Genomic DNA, 17,907 nt, shown 5'->3' with positions numbered 1-17,907 from the left:
AAGAATGTGAGATGGGGAGTGGGTATCCTGGGGGGACGTTACTCTCACGAGGACAGTAGGGAGGCAAAGTTTATGGGGGGGTCCGAAGATGGCGAACCAGTTTTCTAGAAGATGTGGATGACAAATTAGTGTCTGACAGTCGGACTCTACCGATGAAGCCAAGAGTAGGAGAACACACAGCCTGGTTCCTTTGATCCAGCCATTGCCCTGGCTGGCTGTGACGTTGGTGCCAGCAATTGGTGATGAAATGATGGACAGGAGCCGTGCGAGATGAAACCGTTGATCATCTTCAGGTATGCTCTATTTTCGGCCCTTGTGTCCGGGTAAGAACCAGACGAGCAGGGAGAGAGACCATGGCCCTGGACCAGAGGACAGAAAATCCTGAGTCTTGCTTTCGGTGATCGTCATGTCTTCCATGTTGGTTGGTCTTGGGTCCTGGACCCGACAACCAAGAACTCCTGGGTCTCCCCTAGCACGACCGCTAGCTTAGCGTGCTCAGATGCCCCACGCCAACGCCCCGTTGTCGAGCGGGTGGCGCAGCACGTTCACAGGGACAGACAGAGAGAAGAAAGAGAAACGGTTCTCCTCTACAGAACCGATCGCGGAAATGAGGGAAGAGAGATCACGCCGATGTAGGAGACAAGATGGCTGCCAGATTAGCAGAGGCTGGGTTTATGTGGCTTTCTTGCTAAATTGCCTCCGTTTCAGAACGAGGTCAGCCTTGTAGAAGCCATGATGTAAGGCTGTTTACAAGACGGGGCGGCTACCTACGTCACCGGCCCTCCAAGACGGCAGGTACTGTCTCTGTACTCCGTACCTTCCCCCCGGATATAGTACCTCGACCAGGGTCTCGTCTTGGACTGGATCAACACGAACGGACACTTGGATTTTGCACCGTCGAGACGTGGTATTACCGGGTGAAGCGACGCAATTCGAGTCATTGAGTGAGATCATCTCGAGTACCTGCGCCGAGGGACAAACCGACGAAACGGGACGGGACTGACTTGATGTTATTCCGATATCCCTTTGATCCATGGCACGCCCACCCTCCTTCATGATCCCTCCCTCACCACCACCACCACCTCCGCGACAAATCATCTCCTACCAACCACCAGAGACACGCCTGCACACCCACAAATCAAGTGATAGATCCCTATTGCTCCTACGCCTCTCCCTCGTGCCTACAATCCAGTACGTACCGCCCCTACCTACGTCTTCTGTGACTCCCCACCACCACCACCCTTCAAGAGCCTGATGAGTGCCATCTTTGACCCTTCTTCCCGCCCGACCCCATTCCTCACTGCCCGACTTGACAGCTATCATCCTGGGATATCTACCCCTTGGCATCCCAGTTCTTAGATCCCAACCTCCCAGAGAAACATCCGCTCCTTCAGGATTCGACCACTAATACCTACCTGCTCTTCAGCTACTTACACCAAGACTACCTCGCTCTTAAAAACACCACATTGCTTCCACCAAGCTTGGATAGACAACCAATCTTGGGCAATACCATATTGACTGCTTCAGCTACATAGCTCCATCCTCTCATATTCTTCTAGATAGCTCCGCCTTCAGCGATCGAGCTCATCTGAGCATCCAAATCACCAGCTATGAGCGGCGGCTCAACCGTCCAGCACATCGACACTGTCGATGCCATCGCCCGCTCCCTCTACCTTCGCGCCAAGCAATCCGGTCTGCCCTTCAGCGACGTCGCTAACGCCGTCCGCAACCTCCACCTGGCCCTGCGACACCTGCGCACCGAAGCTGGTGACCAGGACTCCCTCCTCAACAACCCTCATGCGTCATCGTCTTCTCTCTACGCGCGCCAGCTCTCACCTCTTGTAGAGGACTGCGACTTTACCCTCGCTCAGCTCGAGAGCCTGCTCGACAAGTATGGCGATGGACGAGCTGCTATGCCCGAGGAGGAGCGTCTGAGGGACGATAGACTTGCTATTATGAAGTCAAAACTCGTCGGCGACAAGACACGCGTGGAGATGTTCCTTGATGCTGTGCAGCTACATGCCGAGAATAGGCCGGCCAGGGTTGTTGACGGAAGCCAGGAGGGTTTCGAGGGTATTAAGGACAAGATTGACGAGATTGCGAACAAACTTTTTCGGAACCGCAGTGAGAATAGCTTCACTGAAGACGACGACGATTTGTGGCGCGAGTTCAAAGAAGAGCTCGAGAAGGAGGGGTTCTCTCCCCAAGTGCTACGAAAACACAAGGTCAGTGTTCATCTGCTGGGTCACCTTGAGTGTAGGTCACTAACGCCACGCTAGGACGTCCTTCGAGCCTACATCCGAGAGCTCGAGTCTGCCCAGGACCAGTACGGCGGTAACTGCCCCACCGTCAGAGGTCTTCTCGAGCAGGAGGCCAAGTATCAGCCGAGCTCTCCCAAGGAACTGGACGGCAACAGCTACGTCGACTACCCACCTGTCATTATTAGTGGACGGCGTAGATCGAATAGCGACACTACCAGAGATCACATCTCATCATCTCCCAAGGATTCTGACGACAACGAGTCCGACTTTTCTACAGCCCTCGTCTCGACTCGGGACATCATCAGCATGGATAGCCTCAATTCTCGCATGGCCAGTCTGAATGTTCAGCCTGGCCAGCAGTACAGCTTGTCTCCTGGACAGGGACAGAGATATCTGCCGTCCAACAGCGCTGGCTCTCTGCCAGATGTTCCTGAGCTGTCTAGTTCACCAACTTCATACCACTTTGGGACATCTCCACGATCGATGCCCCCTATGCCCCCTCACATGAACGGAGGCCCAACCTATGGTAGCAGCCCAAGGAGCAGTGCTCCTCGTCTGGCTCCTGACCGTTGGGGCAACGAAATTCCCCCTGAGGCCCAGTGGACCAAGATTAGAAGGACTCTTGTTAGCCCCGAAGTCTTGGAACGGGCGGGTGTGCGATATGAAGCTCGCCCTGAATACGTTGCTATCCTTGGTCGCCTTCCTCGCGAAAAGATTGCTGAATTCGCCCGAGAGAGTGCTCGATGTCGAGCCAGCCGTGCTATGCGCGACCCCCGGCGTTATAGGCATGACCACCACCAGGACCGCAGAGACTCAAAGAGCAGCCGCGAAGATGACGATAGCGACAGCGATCTCTTTGATGAAAGTGACATTTCGGACGATGATGACGATAGAGCGTCTGACAAGGGTACAAAGAGTTACCCCTTCATCGTGAACCCTCCTAGCAGGAGCAAGACGTCTCCGTCGAGCACAACCCTTCCCAAGCCAATCCTCAAGAACAAGAACGAAAACCATGTGCGCTTCGACCCTGAGCCGCACGAGGTAGACGGTCGTAGCCCGCGTTCCCTCAGGGACGAACGAGACCGCGAGCGTGACCACCGCCGAGAGCGACGACGTCACAGCCCATCTCGATCATCACGACGTTCGAGGAGACACTCCGATGCTGGAGATAGATACTCCCGCAGTGATAGGCACGGCGACTACTACGACAGTAACGGGAGGAGGTACCACCGGGAGAGAGACAGAAAGAGCTCGAGGAGAGATGAGCGGCCTCAGGGGAGGAAGAAGTGGGGAGAAGCCCTAGGCGCCGTGGGCATCGGCGGCGCGGCGGTGAGTCTGTTGAGCGTTCTCGCTGAAGCAGCATCTTGATTGCCCTATGACGGACTGGTTCCGTTGTAAACAACCATCGCTTGTAGACTCCTTTCTTTCCTTTGTTTTGACTTCTTTACGAATCAATCTGTCATGTATTTCATCGGCGGGAAAATGTGTCAAGGGAAACTGGATATGGAATACAGAACACGGAACAAGGAAGGAAAATTGGGAAGGCTTTTGTCTTTTATGCGTGTTTGTATAGGATTTGTTTCATGTACGGTATATCACGACTGAGATGATCTAGCCGGCGAGATTGCTGGTGGCTATGTATGAAGTATGAACATGGCGAGAGATAGATACCCGAGATGAGATGAATCTGGAGGCTGGAATTTGTGTTTGATATGATGGGGACCAGCTGTGAGCTTGATGAATTTGGAAGTTGGTCATGTGTGTTTAGACTTGATGAATCTTGTCTTGTACTGAATTTGGTAAAGAATCGATATCTACACAAATCTGAACCGCTGGCTAGCTATGAACGAGTCTTGTGTGATGCAAAGCGTAACCAAATGATGACTGTCTCTAGATGCTGTATCAAGGACAAACCTCTAGTTATCTACGTCATAAGCTCTCTCTCTAGCTTATCCCACCACCCCCTGGCATTCACATCGGTTGACTCAGGCGCCGGTCCCATGGCCCGGACTCTGGCTACCGGCGTGCGCTTCCACTCAACCACCTTCATCGTCGGGACCCGTGGCCACTTGAAATTCGGATCGTCTAGGTTTAACTTGCCCTGTTTCTCCATGGCTTTCACCTCCGGACCACCCCTATCTTGGGGTAGCGACTTTCGTGCCTTGCGGGACCAGGTGAACCGGGGGACTGACATGTCTCGCTTGATACACACGTGGCCCTGCGCAGTGCGGTAGCGCACCTGATCGTGGAAGAATTCGCTGAATTCTTCGATGATTTCTGGGACGACGACCTGCATGAAGTGCCCGTTGCGCTGCCACTTGCACGCCGAGGCGCTGCTGAGGAGATTGTTGAGCCAGGTCGCGATGTGGTACCAGACGTGCTCCTTTTGAGTCTCTATCTGAATGCGTCGGTGACTAGGCCGTGAGAATTCCTGCAGGACTTCATCGAAAACAATGCCCTCGTGCTGCTGCTCGAGGTGACGGTAGTAAGGGATAGCGTAACCTCGCATAAGATCAAGTGCGGGTCGGAATTTACGTTGAATGATGAGCGTCTTGATGTAAACACTGTAATCTTCAAATGTAGGTTCCACGTTGTATGGAGCAGAGGTCATGGTTTCCCAGATTCTCTGAATGTCGAAGGGTTTCACGACGTTGGCCGCATAGTCGCCCATCAGTTTTCGTTGAGGTTGGAACGGCTTCGAGGCGCAGACATATGCCCAGTTGAGCAGACTGGACCACGTTTCGTGAGGGATCTTGATATTGTGCCACTTGGAGAAGTGAATGAGGAGCTCCTTTGCAGTGGTGATGCGGGACATGCAACCAAACGACTCGACAATGGCACTGAGTATCCTCTCGGTGGGCTCTCGCGGGTTGCCTTCGCGGAAATTCTTCCCTCCCCTTGCGACCGTGATGCCTTCATTCTCGGTGAATTTGAGACGGAAGCCTCTCAGAGTGACAACTCCCCTGAGATTTGCAAGGTTACCGCCCCTTGCAAACGCTATCATGCTTGTGCACAGGAGCTCCTCGTCGACGAGGGTGCCGTACTCCTTTGAGCGCAGCCAGTGCCTTCGATAACCATGAAAGCTCTGTTTTTTACCATGCAACGCTCGGGTGTCCTGGGAAACTCGATGTGGGAGGCGATTGAAAGGTAGCGCACGATGAGCGTTCATGCTGTACCTTAGCTTCTCCATCCGCTTGAGACTACCTGGGGGAAGGTAACGTCTTTTCCGTTCTTTGAACATCCGGCGGGCGAGAACAGCGACTCTTGAGCGATCGAATTGGTAGTAAAGAGGATCGATCATAAACCGGGCCTTCACAAACTCGTTCCAGGTTGCTGTGGTGCGCTTCTTCTCCAGGCCGCTCTTTGCGATGGCACCAAAGAAATCGGCTGCGGCTACAGGATCTGCAGCAGCACCGGCGCAGCGGATGAATACCTCATAGTCGGCGACAAGAAGATTTCGCCCTGTTTCCTGACAGGCATCGAACAGGATGGTCGCAGCATCGAGAAGGGTGCGATGATGGTCTCGTACGCCAAAGTCGTTGACAAGTTTGCCAAGATTGGTGAATTGGGTATGGCCGAGAGAGATATTGAGGCCATGGGCAACATCGTGCTTGCTATTGTTTGCGACAGGATCTATCCATCGTAGGATTTCCGAAAAGGTCGCGACAGGAAGCTCAGCTAGCTCCTGAAGAGCAGCGGTAGCAACGTTGGCATCGGCATCTACCAGACTGTCGACCCATTCGTAAAAGTTGGGGAGAATGCGAGCATGATCGCAGCATTGTATAGACCTCAGGAGATGATCCAAAGACGACGGATTATCGATACCAGTCTCGTCAGACAGCCAATTGCCCACTTTCCCTGTAAACATCGAGGCAGAGGTCGAAGTCGAATGTGTTGCTAGCCATCGTCGGCCCACAACAGCGGGTCGTGCGGGCTCTAGGGACCTTGCCGGTGGGTCATGATTCCGTAGCGCAGTGAGTGGAGTTTGTGAGAGGCGATCGAGACGAGGCCCTCGTCGGAGGGAATGTCTCCAGAGCATGGCACTCGAATTGGCTTCATGAGCGTTGGAAACTGGTGTGAGAAAGAAGAGAAAAAGAGGCGCACTCGACAGGAAGGGATCGGATGCGACATTACCATCTCCTCGTGAGGGGGTGTTTTCGTTTTGGCTGCCGTGTAACCCAATTGAGAAGGTTCAGACCAGTGCCGTGACGGATAAGCGAATGCAGAGACACCGGATATGTGCATCTTGATCACCGCCCCGGTTGAGGCATAATGCAAGCAGTTGACCCGAAGATTTTCCCACCAAGCCAGTTCCACAGTCGTGTTTTCCCACTGGATTTGGTGGTGCTCATAGCCCTGTCTATCGACCAAGCGCCTCTCCAACTGTTAACCCTGGACGATTTGTCTCTCCGAAACCACCTCAACTCATCAAACGAGACTCAGACGATAATATCCGACAGAAATCATGGCCGACGTCGGTGAAGAATCCCACCATGTGTCGGAGCCCCTCGATCTCGTCAGGCTCCTGCTCAACGAGGTCGTCTTTGTGAAGCTTCGAGGAGACCGAGAACTCAAGGGAAAGCTGCATGTGAGTACATACGCCATTAAACTGAAAGGACAAGCTCTAATGTGTAAGTAAGGCTTACGATAGTCACTGCAACCTGGTTCTGGGAGAGGTTGAGGAGACAATCTACACAGTCGACGAGGATGATGAGGACGACGAGGTCAAGGTATGCCCAACTTTAAACCTGTTACAGCGCAGGCTGGTACTGACGAATGATTCAGACTATTAGCCGGAAATCCGAAATGCTCTTTGTGAGAGGTGAGTGTAGTTTGGTCTCGATGGCCTATGGCATGCTGACTGTGGATTAGGTGATAGTGTGGTCCTCATTTCGCCAGGAGTCCCTTTCTAGATGGAGACATAAAGAGATGCAATTGTGCCTCGCAGAACTCTCATTACGCAAACACAGCTCTTGGAGATGTGTTGCAGCCACCCAGGTTGCGCCATGCCACGGCCAAAGTCATGAGCCGGGAACGTGGCTGCCCGAGAGCAAGCTGTTCAAATCAGGACACAGGAACGAGGCAGTATGTTTCAACCCCTTCAAATGACACTCCTATCTGTGCCTGGAGGCGAGAGAGCCAGACACAGAAGTATTGTCCCTGAATAGTTCATTCCGTTCAACTTGATAGTCGGGTTGAGCTTGAGAGTACAAAAAGAAATCATGAACAGCAACGACTGATGTCCTTGACTACAAATTCCCTTCTGAATAGTGACTACTGCCCGTCTCGCTCAACTCCTGAATTCCTGCCTCCCCAGGAGCCTTCGTGGGAGGACATTGCAAGACATGCACCTACCCATCTCACAATGACCCCGATACTTGAATGAGGCTTGAGACACTAAAGCCACCTCAACCTTTCGTCAGAGGGTCTGTGCGCTAAGCAGCAGAGCAGAGCTCCTTATCGATAAGGCAACCACGGGACGGGAGGCGTGGGGACCCCGGCCACTTAACTTAGCTCTGTGAGTAACTCCCCGCGCACGTACACTTCAACTCAACTTCAACTATGACTCTTCCCAGCACGGGATCTCATCAGTCAGACGGCGAGAAGAGGCGCAGCATTATCAAACCATATTTCTGACTACTTATACTCCGTCCGGCCTGGACCACAAGAAGTTCCTTGTTCCAGCTCAATCAATGATCACCCGAATACCTTTCGCCCTGTGATGTTACGAATCGCATGACCTCATCGTTATCATGTCAACCAAACCGTTGGCGCACGAGAAGCGCAAAGGCGAATCGGTTCGCTCTGGCCTCTACATGCTTGAAATGATAAATGCTTATTAATTAACCAGGCGCTGAGCGACTTTGCCGAGTATGTTGAGCAACAGCAGAATCTCCGGTACCCGACCGCTAGAACCGCTACTGGGCCAGCTGGCGCGGCCACCGACGGAAATGAGCACCACGAGGAGCTCGACGAGCTGTTTGATAACCTCGACCTCGCCGACTCTGCCCCTCGAGTCCCCCTGAAGGATATTCTGCTTGGATCGAACGAAGAGTCTCTGAAGCAGTTGGAAGATCTAGTCGCTGATCGGTTAGAAGAGGGCTTTGGGGAGTGTGTGTTCGAAATTGGATATGAGAACAATGGCGACTCGATGGATCTGACCCTCGACGAATGGAATCAAGCGCTTGAGACACTCCAAGCAGCTGCAAAGCGCGTTCGTGCCGACTGCGACTTGCTCCTGACCAAGAACGTTGGTGGTGAAAAGGAGGTCCCCAGTACCGGCGACAAACCCATAAAAGACAAGAGCTGCAGCGGCAAGGTTCTCGTTCGACAAGTACCGGCGACAATAGAGGACGTAATTGAGACGCGGATAGCAGTGGTGGGCAATGGTAAGATGCTCGGGCGGCTTGCCAGGGACTATCCAGTATTAACACATTGCAGTCGACGCGGGCAAGAGCTCTATGCTTGGCGTGTTGGTTAAGGGAGACCTTGATGACGGTCGAGGAAAGGCTCGAGTAAATCTGTTCCGACACAAGCACGAGATTGAGACAGGTCGAACTAGCTCAGTGGGGATGGAAATCATGGGCTTCGATACTGTGGGACAAGTTGTCACCTCTGACATCCCTGGACGTGAGTATTGGATGGTTGATGCATTTCTGATGGCAGCTCTCCTAACAATCATCTACAGGAAAGCTATCGTGGGAAGAGATTGGAAAGCGAAGCGCCAAGGTTATCACTTTCACCGATCTGGCGGGCCACGAGAGGTATCTCCGAACTACGGTTTTCGGACTGCTTTCGAGCAGCCCTAATTATTGTCTGCTTATGGTTGCAGCCAATAATGGCCTCATCGGAATGAGCAAAGAGCATCTAGGAATTGCTCTGGCTCTTAATGTCCCTGTCATGGTGGTTGTCACCAAGATCGACATTTGCCCGCCCAACATTCTGGAGCAGACAATAACCCAGATCACCAAGATCATGAAGAGTCCTGGAGCGCGCAAGATCCCGACCTTCATCAAGACTCGAGAGGAGTGCATAAACACGGCGACTCAGTTCGTCAGCCAACGGATATGCCCTGTGTTTCTCGTGTCCAACGTGACAGGAGAGAATCTCGACCTCGTCAGAACCTTCCTGAACATCCTGCCTCACCACGGACGATATAACTCGGAGGCGCCGTTTGAGTTCCATGTCAATGACACGTTCTCGGTGCCTTTCACTGGTACAGTGGTGTCGGGTATTATAAAGTCTGGGGTGATTCACGAGGGAGATAATGTTCTCATTGGACCTGACTCGTTGGGTCAGTTCACGCCGACTGCTATCCGTTCTATTGAGCGCAAGAGGATAAGAGTCCCTGCTGCGTCCGCAGGTCAGTCTGCCTCTTTCGCTCTCAAGAAGGTCAAACGCAAGGATGTGAGAAAGGGGATGGTTGTGCTCCCCAAGATTGAGGGTCAGCCTACGCCCAAGGTGCACCGAGAATTCATTGCAGAGGGTGAGTATCTGAATTGTTCCGCTGTGTTATAACCTCTAACGTTGTTAGTGCTCATTCTCTCTCACGCGACAACCATCAAGACCAAGTATCAGGCCATGCTTCACGTCGGTCCTGTCTCCCAGACGTGTGCTATCATCGACATTGACCGCGAGCTCATTCGAACTGGTGACCGCGCGACTGTCGCATTCCGCTTCGTCCAACGTCCAGAGTACCTCGCACCGGGCGACCGACTCTTGTTCCGTGAAGGCCGTACCAAGGGCTTGGGCATTGTGAAGTCGGTCGGATACGACCCTGAGCACCCGTTAATGTCGAATAAGAACGATGAGAAGAAGAGTGAGCCTGTCAGTGCTGAAGTCAGCGTCGGCGCCTAATGATGGGTTGTCTGTAGGAGACGTTGGAAGAAGTGATGTTGGGCCACAGCCATGACGATGACATGAAAGACGGATAAGGGGGCGTTTTGGGTTCAGGATTATTGTCTCGGGTTTGCATTTGTATTCCATGGAAGTGTTGCAAGGCTTGTCTCTCTTTACTGTATTAGTTCGTTACATGTTTGACAATTCCTATTACGCCTTCATCCACATACTTGACCGCCCGCCCTCTCTCAATGTCCTCACGTCCCCTAAGTTCATGGTCCCTCCATTCTTGCAGCCGAAGCCAAAAACTCTTTTGGGGAACTGCACAAGCTCTGAAATGCCTGGAACATCCATGCAATACCGCTCTAGGTAGATGCAAATCGCCTGCCCTTCAACCAACGACCTCCTCTGCATGTACCACGAGCTGTGCGCCGCCGCCTTGGCGTACCACCACGCAAGCAGAACTATGGCCCTCGGGTCCTTGTCCTCCAGGAGCTGCTTGTACCGCGGGTCTAGCTGAGTTAGGAAGGCGAGGAATTGGACCACGCTGTTTTCATTGATCTTTTGTGGGAGGAGCTGTGCGAGAAGTGAAGCGGCGACGTGGTATGGGTTGGATATCGGAGATGAAGCTGGGGAGAGATTAAACGTGGTGAAGAATGTGGGAGGGAGAGCATCAGGGGGAATTGGCTTTGCGCCGTTGGGCATTTGATCCTTGTGGAGGAGGAGTTCATGGAATATGCTCTCAGCTCTCGTCGGGTCAGCAAGAGCCCACGCGACCTTTTTGCCTTCGCTCATTTTTAGCCAGTCGAGGTCTAGGATGTCGGGAACTTTGAGTGGCCAGACGCCCTCGACGTCCTGGGCATCGACTAGGGCGAGCGCCGAGGCGCCGAGAAGGACGGAAGACGTCCATATTGCGTCCCGCTCCGAACTGGGTAGCAATGACAGATCGGGGGTCGAGTGGGCTGCTAGGAGGCGCTGCTGGAAGAGCACCGTGGCTTGGTACCAGTGGAAGGCCAAGGCTGTGCGGTGCGAAGGGGGTTGTTTGGGGGTGATATGACTATCATGAAGGAGGGCAAAAGCAATAAAGGCATGGATAAGGAACGGGTGCTGCTCGTGTCAGTCTTTGAAACTCTCTTCATATGGATCAATCTTACCTTAGACGCCAGCTTAACCGCTCTCTCAGAATAAAGATGTCTAGTCTTCTCCGTCCCAATTGTAAAAACAGTCCTCAACCTAAACCTCTCCAACGCAGCCATCTCAGCATCTCCAAGGACAATTTCCCCCACAGCACCCCTCGTCGGCTGCGCAATCGGGACCCTGAGCCCGGGCAAAGGAGCTTTGAGGATCCGATCCGCAGCCGGGTCAGCGGCTACTGAAAATACAGGGCCAGCGCTGCAGTGGGCTAGATGAAGACTAGCTGAGGGTGATGTCTGGGTAAAGGAGCAGATGAAGCCTGAGGATACGCATCGTTTGCAAGAAGGCTTTGACTCGTCACACTGGAAGGATTTTTAGTAATCGGTACATGGGGTTTGTCAGAGTGAGATCAGACCTTGACGCTACGGAGCTTGCAGTTGCTGCATCCTAGACGAGACTTGCGGTGAGCCTTCCTCTGTCTCACCGGCGTTGTCTTCTTGTTCGCCTCGCCGGCTACAACCATGATGCGGAGTTGTCAATGGCTTTCTCGGAACTTTCGGTAATGCCTCGGTAACTCAACGACGGCGATAGCTTATGTTGAAGAAGGTTGAGCTGATTGATCAGATAAGATACTAGAATATGCTTGACAGGGTTGATGCTTGAATTAGCGAGAACTCATCGATAGTTAGAGAGTAATGAAGTTGTCAAGTTGAATGGAATGAGGCTCTTTGCCCCGACACTAACTCCATACCCCGAGAACTCTTGGCCAATTACAGTGACATCATTTATCCATGCCACCTCAGCCCTACGTCTCTGCAACAACAGATTTATGAAAACCCTTCATAACTCGTTATCGAAATGTCTGAGTCAACTCGCTCGCCTCAACATCAGACAAAGACCCAAGTCTAGAACCTCTCAAAATAATCCTCTTCTCACCAAAGCATGACCATCTTCCGTTTTGTTCTCACCGCATCCCCCTGGACCCTATATATCCCTGCCGCTATCCACAATCCCACACGGCGTCTGCTGGTCCACACGTCCCGTCCCACCGCGTAAATGACCCGTGAACAGGTTGGATATTAATACATTCTGTATTACGCTGCCTGCCCCTGCCCGGGCCTCGTTCATGCATCACCTGGCGTTGAAACGCGCTGACCTGGACTCAAGACCTCGTTACTCGAGACATTCAGAGTATCACAGAAACGGTCCGGAAACTCATTCAAAAGTCCTCATCGGACGACAATGTATAATAGTGTAATATAGGAGACGATGTGGTATCGATACGTGGGTTGCCTCTCTTGAATGCATCATGACCCTGTCCGTTCCATTCCATTCCCCCTCCAATCATTCATTCAGGTATATGCTCTCCGTGGAATCTCTGGTAAATGACTTGCTTGCCAACCTTCCGTCTTTTGTAAACGCCGCCAAACCAGTTGACCCATACATCACATCCCAACCGATGCTTGATGTAGCAAACATATATGCTTGATGATACAATACTTGACAAAGAAAAAAAGGAATTAGAGACGTAAATATCGTAGACAACGTAAACGTCAGTGTATGTTATGGTGTGGTAGTTGTGGCACACGCGCAGGCTGGCTGCGCGCTCTTCTTGCCACGTCGCACAGCTCTCCATATCATATCCAAACGCAGGCGGCCAGCGCTCTTCACACTGCCCGTCTAGCTCGGTTGTGGAGAGCTGACATATCGAGATTGATTGGTGGCCTAGAAATCTCCAGGCTGCGGCTTGGCATCCTCCTACCTCCGGGGGTACGGGGGTTGGCCACATTGACGCGCCCGGTGCGGTCAAGGATCCGTGGGGGCGAGTCCTCAGGGTCCGACTCAGAATCATCGTCGGGTCCGTCATAACCAGCATCAGCCAGTCTGGCGAAGTAATCGGCCAGACCATCGACGCTAGGGGTTCCAACCACAACATCATACTGAGGGGGAGGCGTCATGGTCGGTTCCGGGTGCTCCGAGACAAGTTCGGCTGCGGGGGGTGGTGCAACATCGTCTTCGAAAGCGGGAGGGTTGAAGCTTGGAACTCGGAGGAGATGGATTGGCCGAGGTTCTTGCTGACCACCAACCGCATTGGCCAAATGAGCCGCCTGCGGTGGTGCAGGAAGGTTTTCGCTGCTGGCGTTGACTCCGGGAAGTGTGCCCGTAGACGAGTTAGGCGAAGCATCTGTCGGCATGGTGAAGGCGTCGGGACACCCGCAAGTGGACTGATACGTCGCGCCATTGCAGTTCGGTCCTGAGTAGGCTGGGAGGTTCGTGTTGGCATGGGTAGCTCGGCAGTTGAGCACCGTAAAGGGCGAGTCAATGCTGATCTCAAAGTGCCGGCGCTTTGTGCCAGTGGGATCCTCAGGGTCGAGGCGGCTGATGCGCATCACAACCTACAACAGTCAGCAGATATTTCAGAAAAGAGTCAGTTATAAATCTTACCTTGATCCAGTGGAAGACATTGACATTCTTCCAGCTGCAGTCAGGGTGAAGTCGCAGTTCCTTGTTCTTTGCCATCATCTCGCAAGTCGGGATCTGGACGTTGGCCTCGATCTCAGTTGAACCCCAGAAAGTCTCCAGTCCCAGATCGATATCACCAAGGAGGTTAGCCGAGGGTTCGGGGAGTGGCGCAGCGGTAGTCTGTCGTCGAGCAGCATCCAGTGTTCGTCTTCGGGCGGCAGCCTCGCGGGCCTGTCGTCTCTGCTCGGGAGTGAGCTCGCCACCACGAAGCGTTCGGACCTCGGAGGAAGCATAAGACGACTCGAGAGGCTTGCCAGCAGACTTCTCCAGGAGAAGGATCTTGCGGCCCGGATCCTTTCGAGTGACGCGCTTATCACTAGTCCAGTACTCAATTGACTCCGTCACATACACCTTGAGCTTGTGCACCTGGACCTTGGCCAGAGGTGTAAGCTTGAAGGCGATGGGGATTTTGCTGCCAATTGGAAAACTCTTGCCCGAAATGACAATGTCGTAGTGGAGCTGATCTTCCCATTGTCGGCTGATGGAGATGGGCTCTGACATCTCGAGAGAGAGTTGATCGGGTACTCGAACAATCGAAACCTCCTTGGTGCCGTGGAGGTTAGGTTTAAAGGCGCCGGCTCGATCAACGGTGGCTTGAAGTTCCCATTTGACGGATCCATACTGCAGCTTGGTCGTTTCCAGCTGGTGGTGATCGATGGGAAGTTCAAACGAGTAGTCGTAAACACCAGGGTAAAAGACCTTGTAGCCCTTGACCTGAGTGGCCGAGGCGATTGGGCTGTCGCCCTTGTTAAAGCTTCGCGATTGAACGCTCTGCAGCGACAGGCGCTTCATCTCCTTGGCTGTCAGGTTATTGCGATGCGGCGAAAGCGAGCTCGAAGGGCTGGGTCGGGCCAGGTTCGTCGAGCTGCCGTTAGGCGATGCGTTCTTGAGTTTGTAGGTGCATTGGTTGCCATAGTCGGATTCCCAGCCGTCATTCATGGCATTGAAAAATGTGAGGACCTGAGTGCGCAGACTCTCCTCCTCGTAGACGTCCTGCTTCAGCGGCGGGATGCCCTCGGGCCATTCTGTGCGGGCGCGACCGAGAAGCTTAAGCTGAACGGCCTTGATCTTGACGTTCTTCGTAACGCGCAATTGAAGTCTGCCTCGAAGCAGAGCGGTGCCGCCTTGGGAGTCGCGATGGCCGTGGCCATCGTGGTCGAAGCCCGAGAGGAAAATGTTTTGTTCGGCGAGGAGAATTGAGCATGACACGCCACTGCCGGAAGCGACGGGTTTCGGGACCTCGGCGACGCAAGAGGTGATGGCAGATTTTGAAGATCGTGCAGACATGAAGCTGCTTCGGTTAGGGTTAGAGACGGCCATGTTCATATTCATGTTGTGCGAACCCGTCAATGACGGATTAGAGACACGGGCGGCAGCCATTGTTCCGTGCGGATTTGAGTCAGTCGAGTTGATGGGTGTTGAAGTGATTGTGGAGGTAGAGATTAAATCATGTGCCGGGGAGCCGGGGTGGATGTCGTCATATGCTGGCGGGGACTGTGTGGGTGTGGTGGAAGCGGCCCTGGTCGCACCTGCCCCAGCGGGACCTGCTCCAATAGCAGACTGGCAAGTCAGGTCCGACTGGCAAGACTGGGCAATTGCGCGTCCAGTATTGGCAGTTGCGGTGGAAGTGGCAGTGGAAGTGGCAGTGACAGCACTGATCCCGTCGGCGCTTTCCCGAGTCGTGCGATCAGCAGCAAATGCTGGCTCGGCTCTTATACGACCCGAAGTGGCACAAGAATTTGAACAGGCAGGGTCAATCGCTTCAGAGGGGCCTGCTAGAGACAGCGAACTCAAAAGCTTATCCCTGCGACGCGCTGCTGCACGAGGCTTAAAGCTCCTCCTCCTTTTTGTGTTGATACTGCTGCCGCTGGGACAAACCTGGACGGCGTCGTTGAAAGAGTTGCTGGGCGCGGGCTGTAGTGATGGCGCACGTCGAGGCGCTGGAGGCGGCGGGGGAGTGTCAGGCCGGTTCCCTGGTCGCAACTCTCGAGGCACGTAGCCCGAGGGATAGCTAATAATGTGGATGGCCTGGGGACGAGACCGCCGGGGACCGATCAACGGTGCCGGGAAGCGTGCAACCGACAGCGAAGAAGGTTTCTTGCTGAGGCGCGGGCGGTAGTAAACGTTATCGTAAGACGTGACCCAGTTGGAGCGGCGCTGGGTTTCGGGAGCTGTTGTTGTCATTGTCAATGGCTGTGCTTGGGTGACGACGACGGCTAATAAGCCAAGAGGATATGATGGTGCCCAGCCAGCGAGCAGGCCTTGGGACGTGACGCAAGCAAGAAGAGGCTGAGTGATGAGAGAGAGCAAGGGCAGAAATGTCTAAAGTGACAGAGTTTACTGGGATGCTAGAGCAAGCAGCAGGCGGGTGGGTAAACACTTGTATGTATATGGCTTCGAGCCAGACAGTAAAAGATTGGGGCGTCTGTGTGAATATCGCGCGTGAGGGAGGGCAAGGCGTGACTTATAACAAACAACAAGAGTCAAGACGGTTGAATGTGTGAGCGGGACCTCGGTCTAATAGCAACAGGAGGACGCCATGATAGAGACCAGCCAGACCAAGGGAAGGGAAGGGCTGGGATGGGGATGGGATGGGGGAGGGGCCCAGGCACGCACGTACTGCACAAGACAAAAAAAGAAGACGGTGTGTGCGCGTGCGGCGTGCGTGCAAGGCAAGTCAGTGCAGTGCGAGTGTATGTAGTGTGGCAGCGGTGATGGGATGGGGCCGGCGGGCATCAAAGCACAGGACAGCAACGGTGCTTTTCTAATGCGCTGGCATGCCAAAGTTGGGGCTGAGAGGTGAGGGTATCCATACAACCGGCGCCGAACAAGCCAAACACCAAGCAGAGCCAGGCGATGGGCAGCAACACCAAGGCCGGGGGGCCAGGGGGGTCACGCCTTGAGTTGGCGGGCGGTTGGCGGGGTGGGGATGATGCGGGCAAACAAGGGTGGAGAACAGGGCAGAGGATGGGACTAGGAAGAGGACAGGGGTTGGAGACGTTGTGATGCTGCTTGCTTGTTGCTTGTCTGTACGGGCGAGTGAAAGTGAAAGAGGGAGTGGCGGTGATGGTGGAGAGTAGCTTTTGCATCATGAGGCGGTTATGATGAGGCCGGGAAGGGATATTCTGAGACGACGTGACATGTTTGGCTTGATTTTTTTGTCTCTCCCGCCATAAGCCAGAGATCGCCAAGGTGCAGTGCCGTATGCGAGATTTGCAAGAGATTGATGAACATTTTTATTCACTTGAACGGAGGGAGTGCATGACCAAGGAAACGGGGGGCGTGTGACATGCAAGAAAGACACCATCCAAACAGAGGAATGGCCATTAAACAACTCCAAACCTGCTCTGCTGGTGTTGAAAGGAAGAAAGCCGAACAATGAACTATACGTACCGCTACTATAATGTGGAAAATCCGAAACGGCTTCGTTGGACAGGCTAGTGGAGCTCTGACCTCTGCCGCTGACTGGCGGTGGTAACCCTGGTCGATTTGGATGCTCTCCCGCGTCCTCGAGAATTTATTCGAGGTTGATGCTACTCAGCTCAGCTCAGCTTAGATGAAATGGTACCCAAGCTCCACGTCTTCAGGGCGCGTAACGACGGCGGTAGAGGCGGAGGATTGGCCGGCGGGGAATCAGGAAAAGAAAGTTGCAAAAATCCAATATAATCTGGACGGTCCAGACAATTTGAGAGACAAGGAGCTCAGGTGAGCGATTCGCGTGTCCAATTAAGCACGGTTCGCTGAGGCTGCTGGGCTGAAGTCTGAGACCGGCGACGGCGACGGACTGGGGTGTGAGACCTTGGGGTTTTTTTTTTTCCTCTTCAAAAAGCTCGGAGCAAAAGTCTAGATGAGGTAGACCATGGGACGAGGGGGAGGAGAAGGAGGATAAGGATACGAGACAAGAGCAGACGACGCAAATGTAAGACGATGGGCGATCAAGGAAGAATCCGGTAGTCGACCTATCAGGGAGAGAGGATGCTCGAGAGGTGTTCCCAGACAGGATTTTTGCGGCGCTCAAACAAACAAGCCGATGATGTAGTAACGTTCCAGAAACTGGATATGAATTTGGAGAAGAAGAAAAAGGAAGCAAGAGAGGAGAGAGACAATTGACGAGCTAGATATTCATTCCACGTTCTTGCAGTCTGGTGTG

General features: G+C 53.4%; 6 protein-coding genes across 6 annotated transcripts; 3 read left to right on the top strand and 3 right to left on the bottom strand.

Moving 5' to 3' along the window:
- Positions 1-1,610: 1,610 nt before the first annotated feature.
- On the top strand, positions 1,611-3,629 carry MRS44_008909 (uncharacterized protein; the record flags this gene model as incomplete). The annotated part of the gene is made up of 2 exons (XM_046269732.2): positions 1,611-2,225; positions 2,280-3,629. 2 exons carry the CDS (start codon positions 1,611-1,613, stop codon positions 3,627-3,629), a joined length of 1,965 nt encoding a protein of 654 aa, XP_046132367.2.
- Positions 3,630-4,185: 556 nt separating this feature from the next.
- MRS44_008908 (uncharacterized protein) lies at positions 4,186-6,300 on the bottom strand (the record flags this gene model as incomplete). Its single annotated transcript, XM_046276359.2, has 1 exon — positions 4,186-6,300. The coding sequence occupies one exon, from the start codon at positions 6,298-6,300 to the stop codon at positions 4,186-4,188; it is 2,115 nt and encodes a 704-aa protein (XP_046132366.2).
- Positions 6,301-6,726: 426 nt separating this feature from the next.
- Positions 6,727-7,174, top strand: MRS44_008907 (uncharacterized protein; the record flags this gene model as incomplete). Its single annotated transcript, XM_046276358.2, has 4 exons — positions 6,727-6,849; positions 6,902-6,991; positions 7,047-7,083; positions 7,134-7,174. 4 exons carry the CDS (start codon positions 6,727-6,729, stop codon positions 7,172-7,174), a joined length of 291 nt encoding a protein of 96 aa, XP_046132365.1.
- Positions 7,175-8,014: 840 nt separating this feature from the next.
- Positions 8,015-10,118, top strand: MRS44_008906 (uncharacterized protein; the record flags this gene model as incomplete). Its single annotated transcript, XM_046281223.2, has 5 exons — positions 8,015-8,059; positions 8,113-8,650; positions 8,703-8,891; positions 8,950-9,747; positions 9,796-10,118. 5 exons carry the CDS (start codon positions 8,015-8,017, stop codon positions 10,116-10,118), a joined length of 1,893 nt encoding a protein of 630 aa, XP_046132364.2.
- A 192-nt stretch (positions 10,119-10,310) lies between these two features.
- MRS44_008905 (uncharacterized protein) lies at positions 10,311-11,757 on the bottom strand (the record flags this gene model as incomplete). Its single annotated transcript, XM_046269731.2, has 3 exons — positions 10,311-11,207; positions 11,255-11,596; positions 11,650-11,757. The coding sequence occupies 3 exons, from the start codon at positions 11,755-11,757 to the stop codon at positions 10,311-10,313; spliced, it is 1,347 nt and encodes a 448-aa protein (XP_046132363.2).
- A 1,144-nt stretch (positions 11,758-12,901) lies between these two features.
- Positions 12,902-15,941, bottom strand: MRS44_008904 (uncharacterized protein; the record flags this gene model as incomplete). Its single annotated transcript, XM_065621109.1, has 2 exons — positions 12,902-13,630; positions 13,680-15,941. 2 exons carry the CDS (start codon positions 15,939-15,941, stop codon positions 12,902-12,904), a joined length of 2,991 nt encoding a protein of 996 aa, XP_065477181.1.
- Positions 15,942-17,907: the final 1,966 nt, after the last annotated feature.

This window comes from Fusarium solani (genome assembly GCF_023522795.1).
Source record: "Fusarium solani strain SB1 chromosome Unknown bctg00000005, whole genome shotgun sequence".
Taxonomy (NCBI): domain Eukaryota; kingdom Fungi; phylum Ascomycota; class Sordariomycetes; order Hypocreales; family Nectriaceae; genus Fusarium; species Fusarium solani.
The sequence above is the reverse complement of the archived record's forward strand: the minus strand, read 5'-3'. Positions and strand labels throughout refer to the sequence as shown.